Raw genomic sequence first — 24,421 nt, forward strand, 5'->3', positions numbered from 1 at the left:
GTGCCACCTGCAAGCTATCATGAGCTCACACAGGGTTCGCTCCTGAGGTGGTCGACTTCAAAACAGGAGCAGATAAGCTGGGACTTCGCTTTTAGCTCTTTTTAAAAAGGCTTTTCTGGCGCAGCTCTTTCTTGTCTTAAATGCTGCCTTTTAAAGCGTCGTTCCTGGAGTATTTAGCTTGTTTTAACTTGTCTGCGACGCGAGCCTATATGATGATTACTTCCCTGCTTTTCTTCAGTTCTGCTGTTGTACCTTGGTCCCCCTTCCCTGCTGCTTAGCCATCTGCATCCCCAGTCCCAGCCTGATGCATTATGCAGATGTGTTTAAAAAAGAAAAAACAACTTTGCCAGGGAGCCTTATGAAATATTTATACCTGCAGAAAGCCATTTCCCAGCCAAGCTATTAGATCTTGTTAACTCTGTGCATTAATAATTGAGCTCACCCCGTTTTTCACCCCTTTTGTTTTAAAGCCCTTTATTCCATTGTGCCCAAAAATTAGCATTCCATTTTGATTAGTCTTTTTTTTAATTTTCCTCCATCCCCTTTTCCTCCCTGGCCTCTGATCGCTGTCACTGCCTCCGAAAATCCAAACTCTTTGTGATCTCTCAGTCCCCAGGAGCGCCTGGTCACACCTGCTGCTATTGTTTTGCCGGCTAACCTCTCAGAAAATTCACCTGCCCCCAACTAGTTTCTAATATCCCGACATGTCCGCCCAAAGGCTTCTCATTCATTCAGTCGTTCATTGTCGTTCATTCAAACATGTTTCAAGCACGTGGCTGTGAAATATTACAGTTTAACGCTTGACTTCTTGTGCCACAATCATCGAACACATGAGCATGCATGAGCTAACTCCGAATCAGTCTCTCTTGGCAGCCGGAAGCGATGAATTATTAATAGCTGAAACCGTACAGCGAAACGAGTAGTATTATGTTTCATTATACTGCGATCATCCACCATGAAGTTGACTCAATCCCAAATGAGTTGTAGCTGTAGTAGACGCTGGGAAAACTGGCTCTGTGCTGACGGAGCCCTGAAAAAAGTATTATTTCTAAAAGTGTGTCATCTGGCTCCCGTGCTCCCTGACACTGATCTTCAATCAGTTTTGCAATACCCAAAGGCTGGCAAAGGTTAGGATTACCAGGAGGGAAATGGAAGTGTTCACCTTTATATTTCTCTGACCTGCCTGCAATCGTCTCCCAACTCTCTGTCGCCCCCAGGTGGTGGCGTACCACTACTGCCAGGCGGATAACGCCTACACCTGCCTGGTGCCGGAGTTTGTGCACAACGTGGCGGCTCTGCTGTGCCGCTCGCCGCACCTCGTTGCCTACAGGGAGCAGCTGCTGAGGGAGCCTCACCTCCAGAGCATTCTGAGTCTGCGCTCCTGCGTCCAGGACCCCCTGGCCTCCTTCAGGAGGGGGGTCCTAGAGCCCCTGGATGCACTTTACAAAGGTGAAAAGCTTGCAGTTGGAAACAGTGTGAGGTAGCGGTGGGTGGAGGAATGGTGCAGATCACTCACTGAAGTAAAAGTACTGCAGTCAAAACCTTACTTACTTACTAAGTTTGTAAGTATTTTCAAATAAATGTTATCAAAGCATCACAAGTAAAAGTACTCATAGTGCAGTAAAATATTCCCTGTCAGTGTTTTTCTATCATATCTGATGTTTGGGGATGAATATTAATGCGGCATTAATGTGTTTGCTGCATTTTACTGCTGGAGATGTTTAAGGTTGAGCTCATTTGAACTACTTTATAGACCGTGGGCTCGTTTAATCTACAGCAACACATCATATTCTATAAGATCATCATGTGTTTGTGGTGTTGATGTCCTCTGAGAACCACGTATCTGTAAAGACAGAAAAACAGCCTGTTTTCATCTTTGTGACGACGTCTTTTCCAGCTGATCCAAGAAAGAGTTTATTTAGCTGAAGGAGGAGGAGTTTCTTAACACATAAAGGAAAACTTCAGTTTATGAGAAAACACCAAAAATCACAGAATTTGGAGATATGTGGTTTTCACTGGACAGAACAGGTATGAAAATTTGTAATCTGAAAAGTAACTAAAGCTGCCAGACACATGTAAAAAGAAGAATATCTGCCTCTGAGATGTGGTGAGGTAGAGCAGAGTAAAATGGAAACACTCAAGTAAAGTTCAAGTACCTTGAATTTGTACTTAAATACAGTACTTGAGTAAATATACTGAGTTACATTCCACTACTGTTGTTAACTCCCAAATCTGAATGCGTTCATGGTGGTTTAAACCCCAACACAGAGATCAAAGCTCACAGAATGGACTGAAGGTCCAAAACAACAATAATATCACGCAAAAACTGTTTTAAAATGATCGATTCGCAGCATTAAGACTTTATTCTGTGATGCGACTGTTCAAGAAAAATGTCTGTTCTCCAGAACTTAAAGGGAAAAGCACAACAACACTGGATTTATCTCTTCTGGAGCGTCTGGATGTCTGAAATCATCTGTATAAAGTAATAATCTGTTGCATTAAAAAAAGAAAAATGCTCTGTTTATACAGAATCAGAGGACTACAGTAATCCACAGCTCCAGGTGATTAGAAGGCCTTTCAGAGTCTTTCTGCCTCTCACCCGCTCGGTGTAACCTTGATTTATTTTGCTCTGTTCGTCTGAATGTTTTCACGCTCTTCAGAATAATCTTGAATTTGTAATAATTTAAAGGTATTTGCCTCATTCAAATACAGTGCTTCAGGCTATTTATTATTGATGCCCCTTCAGACCTCAGTATCCAATTTATTCGTTGACTGGAACCTTTGGTGCATGATATTAGATGCTTCTTGTGCTCGATGTGCTCAATATGATCAAGATCAACGTTCCTAATCTCTGTGCTGGAACTGACTTTTCCTCAAACCTCCTCACTCGCCAAACTGACCTTCACAGGTAATAATATTGTCCCAAGAGACCAAAACAAAACCTGTGATGAGTGAAATGTGACTGTGGCTCAGCTAAGAATGAATCTTGAAGCTAAAGATGGAGAACTTTTTTCATTGCAGTCTGTCATTTATATAGATATGCCGTCCTTTTTCAGAGAGGAAGATCAACTCCGAGGAGGACCTCATCATCCTCATTGACGGTCTGAATGAAGCAGAGTTCCACAAGCCGGACTACGGAGACACCATTGTGTCCTTCCTCACCAAAACCATCAACAAGTTCCCTCCCTGGCTCAAGCTGGTGGTCACAGTCAGAACTACGTTACAGGTGAATGAATCTGCTGTTTCACATTCAGTCAGACTCAGAAAGTTGTGTTTTTAATTCAGCGTGGAGGGTTTTTACATCAGCGTTACCAGCAGGTTATTTTTGCATCAGCTGGAGGTCCCTGACTGACTGTTGAGTTTGTCTTGAATACAGTTCTGCCCTCTTTGTCTCTGACCTTTTCATATTTCCTCTATTATGCAGAGAGCATGAAAAAAGTCTATTTATAATCTGGCTTTTTTCCCTCCCTGTACCTTTCATTCATGGGAAATTAATTAAGTGCATGTTATACTTTGTTCTTGACCTGTATATGAACCATTGCAAGCGTGTAAGGCTGCTGCCAGATTTATCGAGCTGCCGTGTCTAAAAACGAGTCGCTGGCTGTTCAGGAGATCACCAACGCGCTGCCGTTCCACCGCATCTCTCTGGACGGCCTGGAGGAGAACGACGCCATAGACCAGGACCTGCAGGGCTACATCCTGCACCGCATCCACAGCAGCCCGGAGATCCAGAACAACATCTCGCTCAACGGCAAGATGGACAACACCACCTTCGGCAAGCTCAGTGCGCACCTCAAAGCCCTGAGCCAGGGCTCCTATCTGTACCTCAAGCTCACCTTTGACCTCATCGAAAAGGGCTACCTTGTCCTCAAAAGCTCCAGCTATAAGGTACTGAGCTATTGCCTGTTCGTAAGGGTCTTCACGGGTGTAGCTGAGACTCGAGTGGCATGAGTGAGAGATGCGAGGCTCATAATTCACCCAAATCTGAACACATAGATGTGATACACATATTGTTAGATGAAGTGCGACGTCGTGAATAAACATCCATTAATCCGCCTAGAAATCCTAGAAAAATAGATGTTCCTTGCTGCAGAACTTGCCTTAGAATCACCAAGTTTTCCTTAGTATCAAAGTGATCTGCTTCTAGTTATCTGTACATGAATGATCACATTGCAAACAGGAACTGCTAATAGCTAATTCAGCATACTTGTTACGGTGCCAGTTTGCCAAAATGTCAAAAAATATAGGCTGAGAAAACAGGGCCTAAAGCGTAACTCCTTAATCCATAGCAAAAGGACAGAGATGAGGAGGTGTTTGGAGGGTCCAGATGAGGGGGGGCCCACTGTGTCAGACTAAATTTGGTGCTCATAATCTGCAAAGGCAGCGCTTGAAAAGCATTTTTATTTATCTGCACTCTGGCATGCTTTGCGTAAAAGTAGTTTCATGAAGTCTTTGACTGGAGGAGCCGCACACCTTTTTGATAAATAATGCAGCTGAATTGTTTTAGTGTGCATTTCATAATGAAATATGTTATCTCATACCCCCAGATTCATTTAATTTCATGTATTCAGAAGTGCTTCCAGACTCCATAAGAAATGACAGCTTATAAATTCACATTCTTCTCTCTGAGGAAGACCACGTGGAATAGTTGAAGACGTGCTGTACAAACACGATGCATCATTCATGTTCTGTAGAGCCGATCCAGAGGAAGCCAGCGGTGCGATTCACGCTCTCTCCCTCCTTCTTCAGGTGGTTCCAGTCAACCTGGCGGAGGTGTACCTGCTGCAGTGCAACATGCGCTTCCCCACGCAGTCGTCATTCGAGCGGGCGCTGCCTCTGCTCAACGTGGCCGTGGCCTCGCTCCATCCGCTGACCGATGAGCAGATATATCAGGCCATCAACGCTGGTTCACTGCAGGTAGCCGTCCTAAAATATACCAGACCTTTTGAAGGGAATTGATGTATTATAAAATGGCCTCGCTGATCCAGTCAGCATCAAAGTCAAACTTCTCATTTAAAGAGCAGGATTTTTATGTGCATTAAATATGGGGTTTATGAAAAGGTCTTGGTTGCCGTGTGAAGTCGTCTCCAGCTGATCTGTGATTTTTACTCCGTCCTTCAGCTAAAATACTCTGATTCAATCGGAAACCAGAGCATGTCATCACATGTTTATTTAACGCAGTCAGGCAGGATTAAAGGGACTGAAGACGGATTTCTTCAGCCAGCGTGTTACTGTGAGGGATGAGGTTTCCTGCCACATTAGAACAGTTTCAGGTCGTTTGTATCACATTTCTGTGTTTTATTTTAACTGGCTAATCCACACAAGCAAAATATTTAACGATCGACCTCATTAACTTCTCTGGTTTTTGCAACACGTTTCCAACAAGTTGGTTCAGGAGCAGCAAAAGACTGAGATGATGTGGAACGCTCCAAAAACACCTGTTTGGAACGTTCCACAGGTAAACAGGTTGATTGGTAACAGGTGAGAGTGTCATGATCAGGTGTGAAAGGGGCGTCCTGGAACGGCTCAGTCGCTCACAGCGAGGATGGAGCGAGGTTCACCTCCTCAGAAAACTGTCGCTGGAGTGCAAACGATTGAATTCTGACGATTGAATTTTTAACTTACCCTGAACTGTTGGTTATTTATCAATGAATATTAAATGTCCTTTAGAGATACAAGTTTTTAGAGGCTTTAACGATTTAAAGAAAACATCATCTTTTTTTTTTTTCTTTACTCGAATGAAAAACTGATTAAATGCAGGTTTTATTGAATTTGTGCTGGAAGACTGACGCATGCAGAAGTGCTCTTCAGCTTGCTATCAAGATGAAAGAAAGATTTTTTTTTGTGTGTGTTTACTGAGCGCTGAGGTTAATTCACTCTGTGCTCGTAAATGTCTAAACATTAAATATTTCATCCATTATCATAGAAACAGAACTTCCAGGAACAGATTGCAGTGAAGCGAGTCGTTCCACGCTGAGAGAACTGGCTAATATCAGCACGAGGCAGCTAGAAATGATAACTCACTCTGAGACACTGTGTGCTGCAGGGCACGCTGGACTGGGAGGATTTCCAGCAGCGTGTGGACAACCTGTCGGTCTTCCTGGTGAAGAGGAGGGACGGCACCAGGATGTTCGTGCACCCCTCCTTCAGGGAGTGGCTGATCTGGAGAGAGGAAGGAGAAAAGACCAAGTTCCTCTGCGATCCGAGGTGAGGACGGCGGGCTGGAAGGGACCGGACTGTCTGTAATGAAGACGACTGCTGCTGGAAGGAAGCAGCAGTTGTTGAATTTTCCCATCTGGAAACATGAAGTAGCTTCAGAAGTGACTGAATCATTAGTTGTATGTCTTATCTTCATCTGCTGCTCCACAAATACGAAATCACTAAATCTCAGCTGTTACTAATTCTGATTGAATATCATTATGAAAACATGAAAAGGTCTTTTATTCTGAAATATATTGATTTTATAATTTAAGGAATAGAATTACACAGTATTTAATCCCATTCAAAAGTTCCCATTCACCACTTTCTTTACCAAAAATATGACATTTACTGATTCTTGTTGCTTCTGTGTCGTGTGTAACATCCCAGAATGTCATTTTAAGGCCACAGCCGTGACTGTCGCTGTATAAAAAGAAGCCTCTCTTTTAGCTGCAGGAACATTATGTTTATCTAGCGTGCGGAATGTTTTATTTCCTGTTCCTTAATTAAAACCGACTGCACCAACTGTGCAGACGATAAGGCGATGTAATGACCTGATGAGTCAGTCTGAAGTATTGAAAGATTGCGTGTTGGTCCTCTCTGCAGGAGCGGTCACACGCTACTGGCCTTCTGGTTCTCTCGGCAGGAGAACAAGCTGAACAGGCAGCAGACTATTGAGCTGGGCCATCACATCCTCAAAGCACATATCTTCAAGGTATACCATTATTTGTCTCCACGCACGCACACACACACACACACACACAGCTGCGGTCTGGCTCCACAGTAATGAATATTTACACTCTATCTCTGTGTTCAAGGGTCTCAGCAAGAAAGTCGGGGTTTCCTCATCTATCTTGCAAGGCCTGTGGGTATCCTACAGCACAGAGGGCCTTTCAGCTGCACTTTCTTCACTCCGAAACCTCTACACTCCCAACATCAAGGTACAGGCAGAGCAGAGAGGAGTCATACTTACAGAATATTTCAACATGTTCCAATCTGCTTCTGAAATGTGCTTCATGGAAATCTTCCTCTCTCTGGACTGAGATAGTTTCAATATTCTAAGTTCTGCTTTGCTCAGGTAACTTTTTATTTCCTCATTCCGTGTTTTTTTTTCCATCTTTGTTTGTGTTTGTGTGTCCAGGTGAGCCGGCTGCTGATGCTGGGCGGGGCCAATGTTAACTACCGTACAGAGGTGCTGAACAACGCCCCCGTCCTGTGCGTCCACTCACACCTGGGCTACATGGACATGGTGGCTCTGCTGCTCGAGTTCGGCGCCTCTGTCGACGCCCCGTCTGAGAGCGGCCTCACGCCGCTGGGCTACGCTGCCGCTGGGGGACACATGGCCATCGTGACCGCGCTTTGCCGCAGGAGAGCGAAGGTGAGTGATAAAAAAAGGGAGAGTGTGTGGGGAGTGGCGCTGTATTGTCCTTGCTGTTCGCCTTCCTGATCAACGTTCCGTCAACAGGTGGACCACCTGGATAAGAACAGCCAGTGCGCCCTGGTTCACGCGGCCCTGAGGGGCCACATGGAGGTGGTGAAGTTCCTCATCCAGTGTGACTGGGGCATGGGGCCGCAGCAGCAGTCACCACAAACCCAACAACAGGCGGCCTTCACCAAGAGCCACGCGGTCCAGCAGGCCCTCATCGCTGCAGCCAGTATGGGATACACAGAGGTGCGGTGGGGGGGTGGGGGTGGAGGAGGGCGATGGGGGTGACGGTGGTGTCATGGTTTGATTATTGTACCCTCCAGTGAGACATAATGAAGTCTTCAGCTCTTTTAGGGACTCTGAGTCTTAAAGCTAAAATGATTAAAGGCATAAAATGAGCTCCTGTAACTATTACTGCTTCCATAGCGCCTCTAACTCCAACGCTCATTTTACTTTTTGGAGCGCTTCTGTCTTAAAGGTTGATATCTGTTGAGGTAGATTTTGCTAGAGGAAAATGTTGGATGTAGTCATTATTGCGACAGTCTGTGTTCACACCGAGGTTGTTGAGAGACACCAGAACAGCTGCTGAAGCTGCTCGTTGGGTCACAGGACAGACAGCAGACAGCGCCGACACGTTGACACTGCATGACGCTACTTTTCTTAGTAATACCGTGATTTGTTTGTCATATGTTTCACTGCAGTTTAATTTTCAAAACACACTAAATGTGAGCGCCAGGAGAGACGAATCAGACGGTGAAATATTTAATCAAACAGACTCAGAGAGGAAGCACAAATCTCTTCGCAGACCAGTAAACTTACACTAATTTGAATTTTAGAGAGAGCGAAGGATAAAGACTGGGAGTATGATGGAAGTTATGGAGATAGAAAGATGTAAAGAGGGCCAATTAAGGGCGAGAGGAACCATGTATGAATCAACTTTATGTGGTAAATCCTGAGGCTTTAAATAGGCCGAAGCTGATGGAAATGTGGTGATTGATGTCGTTGCTAATGATGACTGTCAGTCACATAAATTCAGCCTTTTCAATAAAATTCAATTCAAAAGGAAAGTAGATTTATGATAACAGGTGGTTTTATTTTTATCTTTTATCTGATTAAAGTAAACTTGGACATTAATCTGCGTCTTCTTGAATCTTGTCCCCCGTCAGATCGTGTCCTACCTGCTGGACCTGCCAGAGAAAGATGAAGAGGAGGTGGAGCGGGCCCAGATCAATAACTTTGACACTCTGTGGGGGGAGACAGGTGGGAATACCTACTGCAGCCAGACATTATTACACCAATAAAACCCTGCATGCAGCGCTGACGGAGGGCTGTGAACGCTTAGTGGTTCATGTAGCTGTGAAATCCCTGGACTTCATGCAAAAATACACTAGTTTGTCCTGAGACTCAGGGTTTGTCTGCGCGAGGCGGAGCGCTGCAGTGCGGATATGAGCGATCGTTCTTGTGTGTCTGCTGCTGCTGCTGCTGCTGCTGCTGCTGCTGCTGCTGCTGCGTCAGATGCTGATGGCAGTGCAGTGGTGTCATTGGAGCACAGACGGGGCTGGGCTCACACAGAAGAGGGGGAGGCGGGGGGGAGGATGTTTGTGATCCAGGGCGCCCAGAAACGGCTTGCCCTGTGGCAGGCTGTTGGGAAATGTTCTGTATCATTGTAACCTAAAGCCATCAAAGCTCATTGCTTATTCCCCCGGCCGCCGTGATGGGAAAGCTGCTCCTCACTGTCAGCTGAAGGACTCACTCAGCCCTGCTTTCATCGTCTATAAGGATGACGGTTGTTCTGGAAGATGACTTGTAATCGCAGTGTTACTGGATAGGTCGGCTGAAAATACATTATTCTTTACAGCAGCTGGAGGCGTATCGGCGTGTGCGGATATACTTGCTGAACTGTGCAGATCAAAGCGTCCTTCCAGCAGAGAGTCGACGGGTTGAAACTAAAGCTGAGCCGATACGTCGGGTGATATTTCTCACTGCAGCTGTCAGTCAGCTGAGAAGTAACAAGAACTTAGAGTACAGAAACGGTCGTTCAGAGACAGTGTCATTACATAGTTTGTCCAGCAGAGGGCACTGACAAAGTGATTTTTCCACTGTAAAAAGTCCTGCAAACAAAAAGAAATCTAAGGGATCCGTACTAAGCTGTCATCAGATTTTTTTAAACTCAGTCAGTATCAGCTTCAGAACTGCAGTATCTGTCGGGTTACAGGTGAATCTGGGGTCAGCCCTCCGCCCCTGTGGGGCTGCTGCCACTCGACTTTAAAGAGATTTGTTCCCTCAGCTTAAATTATTCCAATTATAATCATTACATTTGAGAGGATGTCTTTTCAAAGGCCTCTGCTCCCAAAGTGTCACGGGTATACCTTATCTTCTTCTTCTTCTTCTTCTTCATCCTTTTCTTCTCTTCACTTCTGTCTGGCTACAATATTTTTTCGTATAATAAGAATGTTTAAACGACAGAAACAATGTTAAAGTGGTCACTCGTAGAGATTCAGAGAATTATCACCTGGACCTGCAGCTCCCCTCAGTTTTAAGAGCTTCATAGTGAGTTTCAGCTCGTTGTTTAGGTGTCCGGCTGCAACTTTACTGTTCTGGTTCAGTCTCGCCGCTCTCATAGAGTCGTTTTTGGCCACAGACGGCAGCTGTTTTCAGCGAAAAAGCTCTAAAAGCCCACTGCACTTTAGCTGCTCAGACACAATTAGCAACTAACTGGTGAACACAGTGGAGCATTTAGCAGCTAAAGACTCGGATATTTCCCTCAGGAGGTGATAAAAACCAAAAACAGAGCTGGGAGAGGGTGATTATTGGACAGTCATCATCCAGCACTCACCAGGTGGACACAAACACGACTCCGAATGGCTGACAGTGTTGCTCTTTAACTGCTGGATGTGTTTGCTAACAAGTTCAACTTATAAGGCGATGATGTGTTGACAATGTGTTCACAACTTACTTCTACAAAAATCAGTCACCGCAGGTTTGGTAGTGACTTTGTAGGCGTCCTCCTGCGTCTTCTGACAAAAATCGAGTGCATGAAGGCAACCTGAAGAACTGAAAGCCTGATTTCTATCCACCATGTCCGTCACCTCAGCCCTCATTCACTGTGTTTGTGCGTCCAGCTCTGACTGCGGCTTCTGGTCGGGGGAAGCTGGAGGTTTGTCGTCTGTTACTGGAGCAGGGCGCAGCCGTGGCCCAGCCCAACAGGAGAGGCATCGTCCCGCTGTTCAGCGCCGTCCGACAGGGACACTGGCAGATCGTGGACCTTCTCCTCACACACGGCGCGGATGTCAACCTGGCTGACAAGCAGGGTCGTACTCCTCTAATGATGGCCGCCTCAGAGGGACACCTGGGCACTGTCGAGTTTTTACTGGCTCAAGGTAAAACAGGCTTTATGCATTATGACATGAACACAAAATATCCAATATAATACAGATGTGTAAATTGGTTGCAAAGGAAATGAATATCTTTATCTTTGGCGTTCAGAGTCTGACATGAGGTCTGCGAATCAAAATGACCGTGATTAATGTTAAGTTTAAAGGATTCGTGCAGGGCATCCTCCTGAATTGCTCCGTTAAACACGTCTTCTTAACTCCAATCACTTCGCTGCTGCTCTCAGCCTGTTTTGACAGCAATTCCTCTGTGTCTTTCCCTATTTGGAGTGGATGCAAACGCAAAAAGTCCGACCTGACAGACGTACAGTTGAGTCAGATTTGACTCATCCGTCGAACCACTGAGGAGAAAAGCTTGTGGATGCCGGAATATAGAGAGTTCATAACAAGTGTGAATGTTTCCAGTGCTAATGTCTGAACGAAGAACACAATTCTCTTTTCTCATATTTGTCTAAACCCCACAGTCATTCAGAAAAAAGCACACAGTCACTGCACTAATAAAAAAAAAGCATAATTACTGTTTTCAAATTGTGTTTACAGTAATTACAGCCAAATTAAATCAGCAACAGATTTTAAAAAATCCATCAAAACGAATTAAGCAGTTAGATATGAAATAATGAAAATGACAAACCACACAGCCGCAGATGGAGCGTGTTTAGTGAAGGACGCCTGGCTCTGTGTCACCGCCGCCGTTTGCTTTCCCAGGAGCCTCTCTGTCTCTGATGGATAAGGAGGGTCTGACCGCTCTGAGCTGGGCCTGTCTGAAAGGCCATTTACCTGTCGTCCGCTGCCTGGTGGAGAGCGGAGCCGCCACCGACCACGCAGACAAGAACGGACGCACGCCCCTCGACCTCGCCGCCTTCTACGGAGACTCTGAGGTGGTAAGTGGCCACAGGGCGGGGCATCGCACCTCCGCTCAGAAATCTGTTTGGCTTTTTGTTGCTTCACTGGGATGTTTGACCTTCACTGTGCAGACGGGTGTTGCTCAGATTCATCTGATGAAGAGGGAACTTCGTCCAATATTCAACATGTGAAGGAAGAGACGTCCTGCTTTTAGTATTTTAACTTTTAAAGCATCGACATAAAGTAGATTCTGGTTTTTCGGTGAGGGAGAACCAGCAGATGTAACCACGTTTTTGTGGAAAAACAACATCAGATATGAATCATTAATCCGTGCAGAGCATCTTTATGTATCTGAAAACATGTTTGGAGGGAATCTTTAATTCTTGTTTGGTGCAAACTGAGAGGTGTCAGTATCACACTGTCAAGTACCAAAACTTGGCGTCAGATGCTTCCTCAAAGAGCCAGTTTGGGTTTGAAATGTTGCACCTCTCTTAATGTGAGAAAGATGAAACTGTAAGCGTCTGGAGCAGATGAGGGAGTTTTTGGACTCGGCGCTTGGACGACTGTTCTCACCACGTTTCTTTGTCTTTTCAGGTCCAGTTCTTGGTGGACCACGGGGCCATGATAGAGCACGTAGACTACAGCGGGATGCGTCCTCTCGACAGGGCGGTGGGCTGCAGAAACACGTCGGTGGTGGTCGCCCTGCTCAAGAAAGGAGCCAAGATAGGTAAGAGCGGGTCAGCAGAGCGAAGAGCCCACCGTTTAGCTCACAGAGGACCTCTTTTAGATGCAGCATCCTTGTCCTGTAGCGCCACAGCGAAAGGTTATTTGCCTGCCGTGAAATGAGATACAACTTGAGATTGTATTTTGGTTGAAAAGGTCACGCTCTGGAGTTCAAGCATGAGCTGCATGAAAGACAATGAAGGGAGAAGCCAGAGATGAAAGCGCACTTCCTTTTAAGTACCCACTTCCCTGCTGGTCATTGCGGAGCACTGTAGCATTTTCCTGCGATCAGCCATGGACTGGGGTTTGTGTCTCCATGCAGCTTAAACCACTTCCTGCTCCTGTATGTCATCCGCCCCCTCCGCTGCCGCATCGTGCTGCTTCTCCTCAGCTATTTATGGCTCTGATGTGTGTTTCTTTTTATCGTACTACTCTTGCCGCTGTGTTGTTTTGCTCTCTCTCTCTCTCTGTCATGTTCTCTCGGTGCCTCTGTTTGTCTCTATCGCTCACGCTATCTCCCAGTTTCTCCCTCAATCACATGCTCTGTCTCTGTGTTCCCCCGCGGTCGCTCAGAGACAGGTTGTTATTAGCGCTTGCGGTGTTTCTTTTCGGTATGTTTTTCTTTTCCGCTGAGGCACTTATCTCCGCTTCTCACTGCTGCTTCTTTTTGTGTTCCTTTTTTCTCACTTCTCCTCCTCCTCCACCACCACTGCCATCACCTCTCTTTCTCTCTCACCTTCTTGCCGTTTCTCTCTGGCAACTCTGCCCCACCCCTCGCTCCGCCCTCCCACTTACACTCCTTCCCTTGCTCATGACCTCCTTCCTCCTCCTCCTCCTCCTTCCCCTCCCGCCCCCCTCCCTCTTGCCCCTATCCCCCGCCTCTCTCTCCGGCCCCAGGATGTCAGACGCTGCCCAGTCGGCCCCGAGGTAAAGCCAAGGCTGTCGACTTCTCACCCCACCAGGCATTTTGACAGCTCTATCTCCTCTCTCTGTGTTGTCTGTGTCGTCCTAAGTGTCGGCAGGCCAGCTTAGCTACCAAAACCTTCTCAAACCTTCACAAATAATAACATGCAAAGGTATTAGCACTGACAGTGATGCAGTCGGGATTGCCTAGAGGTAGATGCTAACGTCCAAGTGGTTAATGACAGCATGCCCGGCCTCCAGCCTGCGACGTCGTACCGAGGTGTTGACCTTTCCATCCCACAGATGCATGACGGAAGGCCTCAGTAACACTTGCGTGGTCGTGACCTAGCAGAAAATGCATGTGTTTGTAATTCCTCTGTGCCACCGCCACCACAGACTGAGGTGATAAACCACTGTACTGTGCATCGTTCATCTTCCAGACGTTTCCACAGTGTCAGCTAGGCCAGTCAGCGGCATTCCCACCCTCACCACCACCCTCACCACCACCACCACCACCACCAGCTCAGGGGACAGCTAACGCCTGCAGAGCTCTGTTATATCCCTCCTGCTTGCCTCTTTTGTTTCTTGTACCCGCCCTGTGTCTCCTCGTGCAAGATCCCCTCCTTTTCATCCCTGTGGTGTGTGTGTGTGTGTGTGTGTGTGTGTGTGTGTGTGTGTGTGTACATGTGTCAAGGATTGCTGTTGCGCAGATACAGAAAAGACACATCAGTTTCAGTCAAGCGGTTTTTGTTGGATTTTTCAGTCATAAGACAGTCTGCAGGGATGAAGCGTCTTTTTTTTTTTTTTCTTTCTTCTTCTTCTTCTTCTTTTTGAAACACGCCGCTCCCGTTCGCATTCACCGGGAGCTTTTCCTGCTTTTCCGCTCTTCTTGATCACATCCCTGAATCAGCCACTAGCACAAAGAATTACTGTTCATCTGCACTTCTTGACAAGACAGAAAAATGTGTCTCGATGGAAAGACATGACGACGTGATTATTTTATTGTTTGTTTGTTTTTTACTCTACGTGTGCTCTGGGTTTGCCTGGGCCAAAACATATTTGCAGATAATCACAAATTCTAGCCCTTGAGAGCAATCAAAATGTGCTCATTCTGCACTCCGATCAGACAAATTTAACTTGATCAGCATTAAAGAAAAGCTCAGAATTATTGGCAAATGGTGTTTGACCCAGGTGTGACGTCCCACAGCGAGGTCTCAGTGCTCTCGAGGCGTCAGAGCAGATTTTTGTGATATTTCCTCTGCAGTGGATTGCCTGTCTTTTCTCCTCCATCCCCCATCTTGGCTGTCGTCCTCACCCGTTATTATCGTTGTGTGTGGTGTGACTCCCAGTCGCTCCTCCCTTTCGTCCTCCTCTGCTTATTTCTGTGTGTCTTTCTCACTGTGGTTTTTTTTTTTTTTTTTGTTTTGTTTTTTTTTTTTTTCATCTGCTCCTTCCTGTGTTACCCAGGTCCAGCCACATGGGCCATGGCCACCTCCAAACCCGACATCATGATCATCTTACTCAGCAAACTCATCGAGGAGGGGGACAGCTTCTACAAGGTCGGAGAGCACGTTTCATGGATTTAATTACAGATGTGATTTGAAGTGTGAAATATAAAACTATACTGCTGTTATGAGCAATATAGACTTAAGGTAAAAGGTAAAAATAATGTGTTATATATGGTAGAAAATGAAAGTTATATATAGAATTCTGTCACAGTTAACCTTCAGTACAAACAAGACAAGCGAGGGAGGTTAACCAGACTTCTTTCTGTTTGTCCGGCAGAAGGGGAAGGTGAAGGAGGCAGCGCAGCGCTATCAGTACGCCCTCAAAAAGTTTCCACGCGAAGGCTTCAGCGAGGACCTCAAGACATTCAGGGAACTCAAAGTGTCACTTTTCCTCAACCTCTCCCGATGTCGGAGGAAAATGAACGTAAGTCAGCGAAGGACGGGGAAAAAAAGCCAAAATGTCACCGTCTCAGGGATTTACCAGAGCAGACTTCTGCGACATTTATCAGATTAAATAACCGAACAGTATAGCGGATAATGCTGTCGGCCATATTTTCCTGTCTTTATATGTTTTGGGGGTTGTTCAGTAGTTTTCTCTTGTGCTCAATCTCTGCAGGACTTTGGGATGGCTGAGGAATTTGCTACTAAGGCACTTGAACTGAAACCAAAATCTTATGAGGCATACTATGCCAGGGCACGCGCCAAGCGTAGCAGCAGGTACGCACCGTTCATCAAATACATGTTGACGTGTCCCCGGAGCTACAGTCTGGACATCATTTCAGTCGTTAAAAATAACCGTTTTTTGTTTCCAGACAATTTCCTGAGGCCTTAGAGGACCTGAATGAAGCCATAAAGCAGTGCCCCAACAACCGAGAGATCCAGCGGCTGCTCCAGAGGGTGGAGGAGGAGTGTCACCAGCTCAACCAGGAGGAGCACCAGCAGCAGGACCTGGAGCTGGAGCCTCCTCCCTCCCCTCCTCCTACGCCTCCCCCCGAAGAGGAGGAGTCCCTGTCCCTGTCCATGCCTCTTCCCCCTCCCCCGGAGCCCCGTCTAGAGGACATGGAGCCCGTCCAGGACCTGTTTGAGGATGAGGACTACCTGGAGCAGGAGCTGGAGGCCATGTCTGTGGGTCTGCCTCCGCCGGAGTCTCACAGCAATCCTTCCAGCCTTCCCATCATCCAGAGCCCACCGCTGTCCCCCACACATCCAGATCAGATCTACCTTGGTGGGGGCTCACCCATGGGCCAGCCCTACGAATATCACCCCACCTCCTCCTCCATGTCCTCTCCAACCCGCGGGACATACCAGCCCACATCGCCTTCCCTCTCCCCGACACATCAGAACTCGCACTACCGGCACAGCCCGCCTCATACCTCCCCGGTGCACCAGCAGTCCTACGGCTTCAGCCCGCCTTCTATGGGTACTGGGGGTCAGGGGATGGATCACCAGAGCCCGCCGCCTTCCCCTTTACGTCGGGCTGCGCAGTACAGAGCCAGTCCTCCAGTGGAGAGCGTTTGTCTGTACAGGTCCCAGTCCGGCTCGCCCGTGCGCTACCAGACGGAGCAGCTCCCCGGCCGACCCAAATCCCCCCTCTCCAAGATGAGCAGCCAGCGTTCATTCCAGCTGAGCTCACAGCCCTCGCTGTCCTCCCAGCACCACCAAGCCCAAGGCCTCCGTCTTCAGCCTTCCATAGCCCAAATAGTCCGCACGAACCAGCCCAGCAACGTGATGGGCAACAGCCTTTACGGGGGCCAGATGGGCCACTCCATCGGTGGACGCTACCAAGGGGGCTCAGTGGACGTGGAAAGCCGGCTTGTGTACCAGCCTTCCCTGGATGGACGGTCCATGCCCCAGGTCCAGGCGAGCCTCAGCTCTGGGGCCCTCTGTCAGCACGGCGGCCGAGGAGGGGTTATGGAGTCGGGCCTGTTGAAGGATGAGCTACCCCAGCGCCCCTCCTCTGCCTACCGCGCCAGCAGCGGGGGCCCGGGGGGCATCCGTTACAGCCAGACACCTCAGATAAGCCGCAGCCAGTCAGCCGCCTACTACCCAGTCTCCGAACACGTACTGGAGCGCGCCAATGCCGTGCCCCCCTGCCAGCTGGGCTCTCCCGAAATCCCCCATATGGTGAGACGCCCGGTCAGTGCCAATACTACTGAGATGAAGCAGCACGTGCCCACCCCCAGGCCTCTCATCCATTCTCAGAGCGTGGGCCTTCGATTCTCCCCCTCGAGCAACAACATCTCAACTGGATCCACCTCGAATTTAGCGCCGGGCTTCAGGCCTCCCTCTTCCATTCAGCAGATGGAGATCCCCCTGCAAGCCACATATGAGCGCACCTGCGATGACATCTCTCCCATCTCTCCCTCCCAGGGCGGCGGGGGTCTATATCAGGGCGAGACCACCCGCTCTCGGAACACACCCTTCATGGGCATCATAGACAAGACGGCGCGGACTCAGCAGTACCTGCATCAGCCCTCGCGGTCCAGGGCCATGACGTCCATGGACTCCGCCATCAGCCCCACCTCGCCCGGCCAGCTTGTCCAGCAAGGCTCCACCTACAGTCCCCCCGCCTCGCTGGGCAACATCGCCTACTACAACAAGACAAACAACGCCCAAAACGGACACCTGTTGGAGGAGGACTACTACTCCCAGACCCAGCCCCCCTCACTGGGCAAGCTGGCCAACGGCTCCCGTGGCAGCGGGGACATCCTGGAGCGGGTCAGCCAGGTGCCCACCTACCCGGATGTGAAAGTGGCGAGGACTCTGCCCGTGGCGCAGGCCTACCAGGACAACATGTACCGCCAGCTCTCGCGTGACTCCCGGACCCAAGGCCCCACCTCCCCCATCAAACCAAAGAGACCATTTGTGGAGTCAAATGTGTGATGGCCTGTCTGTGATTGGTTGGTTGGACTGGGCTTGTCAGTGGGAGTGAGAGGAGAAAAATAATTTAGCTCAACAGCCGCCGCCCGCCGCTGACCGTCGTGTACGTGACATGGACGAACTCACCGTAAAGAACTCACGAGAGACAGATCCAGTGAGAGAGAAACCCACACAGCCGGCACACACACGAAGGCTCTCAGACATCATACGAAAAACAAAACTAACCGTGAGAAGCGATTATTTCATTATCATACTCTGCACACAGGTAGGCTAACAGGAGGGTCCTCAGCTCTGATCTCACACTGAATCAAAGACCGGTGCACTTCCAAAATGTTGTGTGGCACAAAGTTCCACAGGTGAACACAACAGGTGGGACTGAAGGAGGGAAAGTACTAATCATCGGACTCTACTTGTGGACTCTGTATCCAACTTCTGTTCTTTCAAAGTGTGCTCTTAACCAAGGTTGCTAGTAGGCTCTATTCTATGTAATACAATATTATATGTTCAATACTGTACATTGCTCAGAAAATACAAATGGCTCAACAACTCAGTACTTAGAGAAAAATGACAATATTTATAATTAAGTTATATATTGTACATAGAAATAAAACTCATAGTTTGCGTTTGAATTGTATTCTGTTAACCCTGCCTTTGTGTCCCACTGCTAGTCACATGGACGTGGATCCAGGGTAAGAAATGAGGGACACTGACCAACTTTGAATGATATAATTACCTCTATTGTGTCAAAATAAAAGTTTTTGTTGTGGTGTAATGCAAAAAAAAGAAAAAAAAAAAGCTTTCAATGCTGCAATAGGTCCTCAATGATCTGAACTAAGGCTGCAAATAACAGTTGTTTTCTGTATCGATTAATCTGCAGATTATTTTTGGATTTTTTTTTTTTTTTTTTTTTTGTCTGTAAAATGGCAGAGAACAGTAAAAACACGCCCAGTGTAATCCGGAGTCCAAGATGACGTCTTCAAATGTCTCGTTTTGTCCGATCAAGAGTCCAAAAACCCAAAGATGTTCAGTTTTCAGTGCTAGAGAAGCAGACAGCCCTCACACTGGAGGGGCTAGAAGCAGAGGATGACCGCAGTGATCAATCGATTATCACAATAGTTGTATCAGTGTTAAGTTGACAAGCGCACACACAGATTCAGATCCTCCCCAGAGTGTCGGGAGGTGTGTGTGTGTGTGTGCACGTCTTAAAGTCCAAGCTGGTGTTAAAACTTCAACCACGCGGTCCCTCCGCCTGTCTCATCATTTCTGGGGGTTCAGATCCGTAAATCGTGATTTTCTGTATTTCTTTCTGGAGTCGTTACTGTATCACAGACCTCATGATATGCCTTAGTGTGACGTCCAACCAACTGTCGAGGCTGCAGTGGGACATATTGGACCAGCTTCCTGTCATGAATACTTGCTTAAACCATCTGCTTCCATGAACAGGCAAAGCATCAGCTGCTGTAGTAGAAGCTCGAGCGGTTGTTTTGCAGAATTCATAAAGCTTGTTTTGAGGACAGATTGCTGTATTAGACAAAAAAAAAAGAAAAAAAAAATCTGGCCTTGAGTGCAACGCATCTGTTTCTAGTGTGAATCTTTGGCTGCAGGGATCTTAAATCACCACGAAGTGACTGATGCTGGTGAAGCGGTGAGAAGGAAAATCCCGCAGGAGGTGATTTTATCAGGTGGCACGCGAGCGTCAAAGTTCGCCTTTGTCCCTCACCTGCACGTGACGGCGCCGTGTTCCTCAGAGAGCGATTAAAAAGCAAGCGAATGCAAACACGACCACTGTCGGACGTTTCCCCTCCTCCCGCGTTACTTTGTCCTTTCTTTTCGCCCACAATGCATTTTTTTTTTATTCCGCCACTTCTGCACTAAAAACGCCTGTTGAGTTCTTAACTAAGGGTGCACTTTATGTATTTTACTTACTTCGTTGTTATGATTGTTGAATTTGGAGAAAGTGGGTGTGTGATCAGTCAGACCTCTGACCGGTGATGCCAGACTATCATAGACGCTATTATTATTATGATTTACGAAGCCGCGATGAATGACAATATGAAGAGCAAACGACGTTTTTAAACCGGTGAAGATGTATAGACTTTCTAGCACAAGTTGTATATACCGACTCGGTCCAGCTCGGGTTCGTTAGTTCAGAAAGAAAAAAAAACATCCACGACTGTCCTTTAACTCTAAACCAGCCAGTGTGACCCGCTGGTGTTGCACACATCTTGGATTTAAGTTGAATCTACTGCAGAAAAAAAAATGAATGACTGAGGTTTCAGTGCGCAGAAGCTCCACGTTTGGAGTTGAGTGATAGAAAAAGTGGAGAATATTCAAGTTATTTGTACATGTGGGAAAAGTTCTAGCCCGTTTGTAACCTTTTGTTTCGGTTCTCTGATGAAGAAGAGAGACGGTTCATTCTCAGTTTCACCTGCTCCCCGAGAGAAGCCCGACGAATCTTTACAGAAATGAAGGTATAAACTGTATTATACTTAATTTAAACAAAAACTTCTAAATTGAGGATATTTGAGGGGTGTATGGTTTCAAGCTGTCTGTGTATATTAGTTTGCTGTAAATAGTCTGATGCATGTTCTATTCTTTCCATGAGCTCAAGCAGAAACATGTATAGCAGTGTTCTGACTCTGGTGTGCGACGCGACGCTCGGATGAAGATGAGGAGGCCGCCATCCCTGAACTGTCCTTATCATTCTTCCCTCAGACTCACCAGACAAAAGCAAAAGGTTCTTTTATTTTATTTTAATGTATTTGCTTGCTGAGCAGAGTTCTCTTGTCTGTAAATGTGAGCTTTCAGATCGCTGTGATAAAAAGTTTAATTAAAAACAATAAAAAAGAATGTGTTTTTATCTCATGATAACTGATTGTAATCTGTACAGTCGAACCTATGTATTGGAAAAAAAAAAAAGAAAAGAACATATTTATAAATGGTTACAACTGAAACGAGCCCGGCATGTCAGTCGTTTATTTTACTGATCATCTGAACAGAACAAACAAATGTGATCCTCTTATTCTGGATGATTTTGGTCCACAGAACAACACGTAACACCAGAGTGTCCACAGAGAAGCAAACCTCTCCAAAACAACCCCTGAACGTACCACGAGTGAAGGTATTCATGTTTAAATTAATGGTAACCCCAATATAAACTGACTCCAGTGATGTCACTTGAGTCAGCATGTGATGTCACTTGAGTCAGCGCGGTTGGAGCTGCAAAGAGTTTTCCAACTGTCTGTAAGCTGCTCCTCATCTCTGCGTAAAGCTCGCGGCTCGAGGCTACGTTAGCTGATACGAGCGTAGCACACACCAATCTCTGAGCAAACTGTTGGTGGTTGAGTTGCATTGTGGGTAATGTAGGTGCCAGGTTTTGACCAGGAAGAGGAATGTGTGGTATAAAACTGATATCTCTGGTTCTGCTGCATCGATTTTGGTCTTTCTTTTTTAATTTTTACTGTCAGATGTTGTTGTAGGAGTGTAATAATTAAATGAGTGGAGTTACTCCTTTGACCTTTCTCACGTAAACAAAAGTTAAATTCCCAACACCAGAAAGTCTTAATGATGGGGAAAAGAACAAAACACTGCACAAGATATTTGTCCCAAGTACAGGTGTGTCATATATCCTTACCAACAGTGTTGGTAAGGATTTTTAATACAGTAAAATAACCCATGGTTATAATGGGAATGCTCCAACTTGTTTATGACATGACGTCGTAGCGTCACACACAACAGATTTCAGCAGCTCGAGCTGAAACACCCGCTTCAGTACGAGGAGCCCGAAATCCCAGAGAGACAGCAGAGTTCGAAACCAAGCAGACGAACTACATTCGCTCAGCAGAGCATCGCAAAATCTTTGGCAAGTTACCCTCCGTATTTTGTCGTATCATCAAGAATATCGTTCACAGAAATTCCCCCGAAATATCCTGACGTTATTTCAGAGCCATGTCACCCATCACCAAGTCTGAACATTCAAAAGCTCGACCCTGCACGACGGCAACACCACAAAAAAAAAAAAAAGCTACCGCAGTGTTTACTACGCCTTTGAGTACTAAACCAGACATTAATGAGACATTTAGAGTGTTTACAGAAACTGTCCTTTGAGGAGTGAAAGACACCTCTAACTGTCATCGTTTCTAGTCTTTCTTCTTTTTGTGTGTGAAGAGGTGAACCAGTCCAGGCACAAGCACCATGACAATCTGAGGCACGATGACGAATTTGACAAAGAACAGGCCGTAGAAGAGGCCTTGAGGCCGGACCGGGAGCGGCAGGCGGTTGACGTGGTACAGTCCCATGGAGGAAATGGCCAGAGACAAAGCCCGCGGGGCCCAAGGCAGAGACCATCCGCCTGGCTTCCAGTACTGGGCCAGCCCCAAACCCAGAAGGGCCCCGCAGTCTCGGGTCAGAGAGGAGAACGGAGCCGTATCCAGGCGGATCCACTCCGCCCGGCTGCACCATTTCTTGGCCAAAGCGATAGACCTGTGGAGCAGATAGAACATGTCCAGTTGACCTCACAGAGCTTATCGTGAGCTGAACAGACTCATCAGTACACAATAAAAAGGCTGACCAGGAGAGGTCGATTCCCAGCCACTGCAGTCCAGCGTGCAGCATCAGAGTGCCCAGCAGCAGCCCGATGCTGAGGCTGAAGAAGAACAGCAGGGGGCGACCTTCTGGCACTCTGCGGCTCAGAACGATCCCCAGAATGAAACCTGACAAAGACGATTCAATCAGTTTACATTCGCAATGAAAAATGTTCTCACTTAACCTCTGTGGCAACAAGGGATGAAAGAGAAATGATATGAAATGAGACAATATAACTGTATTCAGACCTGTGATGGATCCGGCAACGACCTGGTGAGGGAAGTGGGCGAGGATGAAGATCCTGGAGAGCCCGACTGCCACCAGCATCAGCACATAGAGCAGGTAAGGAGCAGCTGATAGCACCACGCTGGACGCACAGAGACAGAGAGATTCCTTAAAGATAGCTCTGATGTCCTCCAGTGTCTTTATCGGTACATTTTCGAAGCCAAATCAACATTTTTGTTTACTTTAAATGCACAAACCTGTGAGTGCGTGAGTACAGAAATGATGCCAGTGAGGACACCACGACCCACCAGACTGCTGCCGTCACCATTGCGTGACCTGACGGGCTGCCTGAGACAGACGCAGACGCCAGCTTCAGAGCTCTGACTGTGCAATGAATTCAATGTTCTATCTATGACTGATGAGCATCTTTCTCAGAGGACGTCTCACCTGGGCCGGTTTCACAGGTGGAGGAAAACTGCTGGACCTTGGGCTGCGTCTTGATGAACAGACGCGATTCGCTGATCCACCAGAATGGCCTTTCTCCAAACAGCATCCTGGGAAAAGTTGAAATCTCAGCACATAATATACAATAATGCACATTTCTGTATGATAAAGGTACTGTACTCGAGTGTGTAGCATCATGACTTCAGGTGGTGTTTGTACTGTGAACATTAAACCTGTTTCTGTTTGTTTCTTCCCTAATAATCATTAAATACACATTTTCCCTCTGATTTCTACCCTACACCCACTCTGTCTTTTGACACTTCAGACTGATGATAATAGCAGTTGTAGTGTGGTCTGTGTTGGACATTATTTCATGATACCTAACGCGTTTATCATTTGGGTCAATCTGTATTACATGTAATCAATCGTGATAGGTATTCTTAATACGTTGTTATGGTAAGTAATTCATGTTATTAGTTTTCCTTTCTAGCCACTCTTTTCCCCTCTCATATATCGGGTTTTTGATAAATCAATGAGAAAAGGTCTCCATTAATAACTACTCATCCATGCTGTACATAAAAGGTTCCGCTGTTCGCTGTTTCACCTCGGACAGTGTACGCGGTTGTACTGCGTTCGCCGGAAGATGCGACGTTAGCGGAACAAAATACAAAATTGGTTTGTAACTTCACTGTTGCGAATAAAATTTTTTAAAAAAGAAAATACCTCAGCTGTTGTTGTAGTTACCTGACACTGACTGACTTTAATGTCAATGAGCCGTTTAGCTTCATGCTAACGTGTGGAAGATAACACATTGAAACATGAAATAAAAGCTACACATTAACGCGTTAGCTGCTTCTGTTAGCCTTACCATTTAAACACCAAGTTTAACCACTCAGATATAGCTGCTACCCAAAGCACCGTCACTCCAGCGCGTTTGTTGATGAAATATGTGAAGGGAAAGACGAGCAGGAAGGCTGCTTTAGGGTCTCCAATATGAGTGACTACCAGCCATATTTTTTCTTGACTTATCGTCCTCTGCTGAAGACTTTCGGCCATCCAGATGCCTTGGGTGTAAATGCCCTCCATCCCTGCGCCCTCTATCAGTGCATACGCTGCGATGATGATAATCAAAATGCAATCTTGAATATTTTCTACTTCAGGAAGCGTTGCAGCAAAGGTGGCAGTACAGTCATGCCTCCAGTAGGGGGAGACTTTGACTTGTCAGCGGTTGACCGGGAGACAATGACACAACTTTCTGCTTCGATTAATTAAATTGAATTTACTTTTGATTTTTG

General features: G+C 46.7%; 2 protein-coding genes across 13 annotated transcripts in view; one reads left to right on the forward strand and one right to left on the reverse strand.

Annotated features, from left to right (window-relative positions):
• tanc2b (tetratricopeptide repeat, ankyrin repeat and coiled-coil containing 2b) overlaps window positions 1–21,867 on the forward strand; it is a 134,127-nt gene extending 112,260 nt beyond the window's left edge. For 10 of the 12 annotated variants that reach the window (XM_076759429.1, XM_076759430.1, XM_076759432.1 and 7 more), the window contains 18 exons: window positions 1,218–1,449; window positions 3,057–3,226; window positions 3,610–3,888; window positions 4,750–4,917; window positions 6,047–6,207; window positions 6,805–6,913; window positions 7,017–7,139; window positions 7,340–7,576; window positions 7,664–7,870; window positions 8,791–8,884; window positions 10,747–11,004; window positions 11,722–11,897; window positions 12,454–12,586; window positions 13,480–13,509; window positions 14,953–15,044; window positions 15,271–15,417; window positions 15,610–15,710; window positions 15,806–21,867. In XM_076759429.1, coding sequence (XP_076615544.1) covers window positions 1,218–1,449; window positions 3,057–3,226; window positions 3,610–3,888; window positions 4,750–4,917; window positions 6,047–6,207; window positions 6,805–6,913; window positions 7,017–7,139; window positions 7,340–7,576; window positions 7,664–7,870; window positions 8,791–8,884; window positions 10,747–11,004; window positions 11,722–11,897; window positions 12,454–12,586; window positions 13,480–13,509; window positions 14,953–15,044; window positions 15,271–15,417; window positions 15,610–15,710; window positions 15,806–17,876 — 4,788 coding nt within the window. In that variant the 3' untranslated portion in view covers window positions 17,877–21,867. The remainder of the gene's footprint in view (window positions 1–1,217; window positions 1,450–3,056; window positions 3,227–3,609; window positions 3,889–4,749; window positions 4,918–6,046; window positions 6,208–6,804; window positions 6,914–7,016; window positions 7,140–7,339; window positions 7,577–7,663; window positions 7,871–8,790; window positions 8,885–10,746; window positions 11,005–11,721; window positions 11,898–12,453; window positions 12,587–13,479; window positions 13,510–14,952; window positions 15,045–15,270; window positions 15,418–15,609; window positions 15,711–15,805) is intronic. The other 2 variants (XM_076759431.1, XM_076759433.1) reach the window with 1 other exon arrangement.
• g6pc3 (glucose-6-phosphatase catalytic subunit 3) lies at window positions 20,835–24,313 on the reverse strand. The gene is made up of 6 exons (XM_076759442.1): window positions 23,995–24,313; window positions 23,130–23,236; window positions 22,940–23,030; window positions 22,706–22,824; window positions 22,444–22,585; window positions 20,835–22,355 (listed from the first exon to the last, which is right to left on the reverse strand). The coding sequence occupies exons 1-6, from the start codon at window positions 24,210–24,212 to the stop codon at window positions 22,013–22,015; spliced, it is 1,020 nt and encodes a 339-aa protein (XP_076615557.1). The 5' UTR covers window positions 24,213–24,313; the 3' UTR covers window positions 20,835–22,012.
• Between the last annotated feature and the right edge of the window lie 108 nt (window positions 24,314–24,421).

This window comes from Chaetodon auriga, chromosome 20 (assembly GCF_051107435.1).
Source record: "Chaetodon auriga isolate fChaAug3 chromosome 20, fChaAug3.hap1, whole genome shotgun sequence".
NCBI lineage: Eukaryota > Metazoa > Chordata > Actinopteri > Chaetodontiformes > Chaetodontidae > Chaetodon > Chaetodon auriga.

Bases quoted from the DNA above. Each gene is read 5' to 3' on its own strand.
- g6pc3 (XM_076759442.1), bottom strand. From the start codon at position 24,212: ATGGAGGGCATTTACACCCAAGGCATCTGGATGGCCGAAAGTCTTCAG. The intron at 22,825-22,939 runs GTTTGTGCATTT...CTGTGCGTCCAG, and splicing joins CTGTACTCACGCACTCACAG to CGTGGTGCTATCAGCTGCTC. The intron at 22,586-22,705 runs GTCTGAATACAG...CGTCTTTGTCAG, and splicing joins CGTTGCCGGATCCATCACAG to GTTTCATTCTGGGGATCGTT.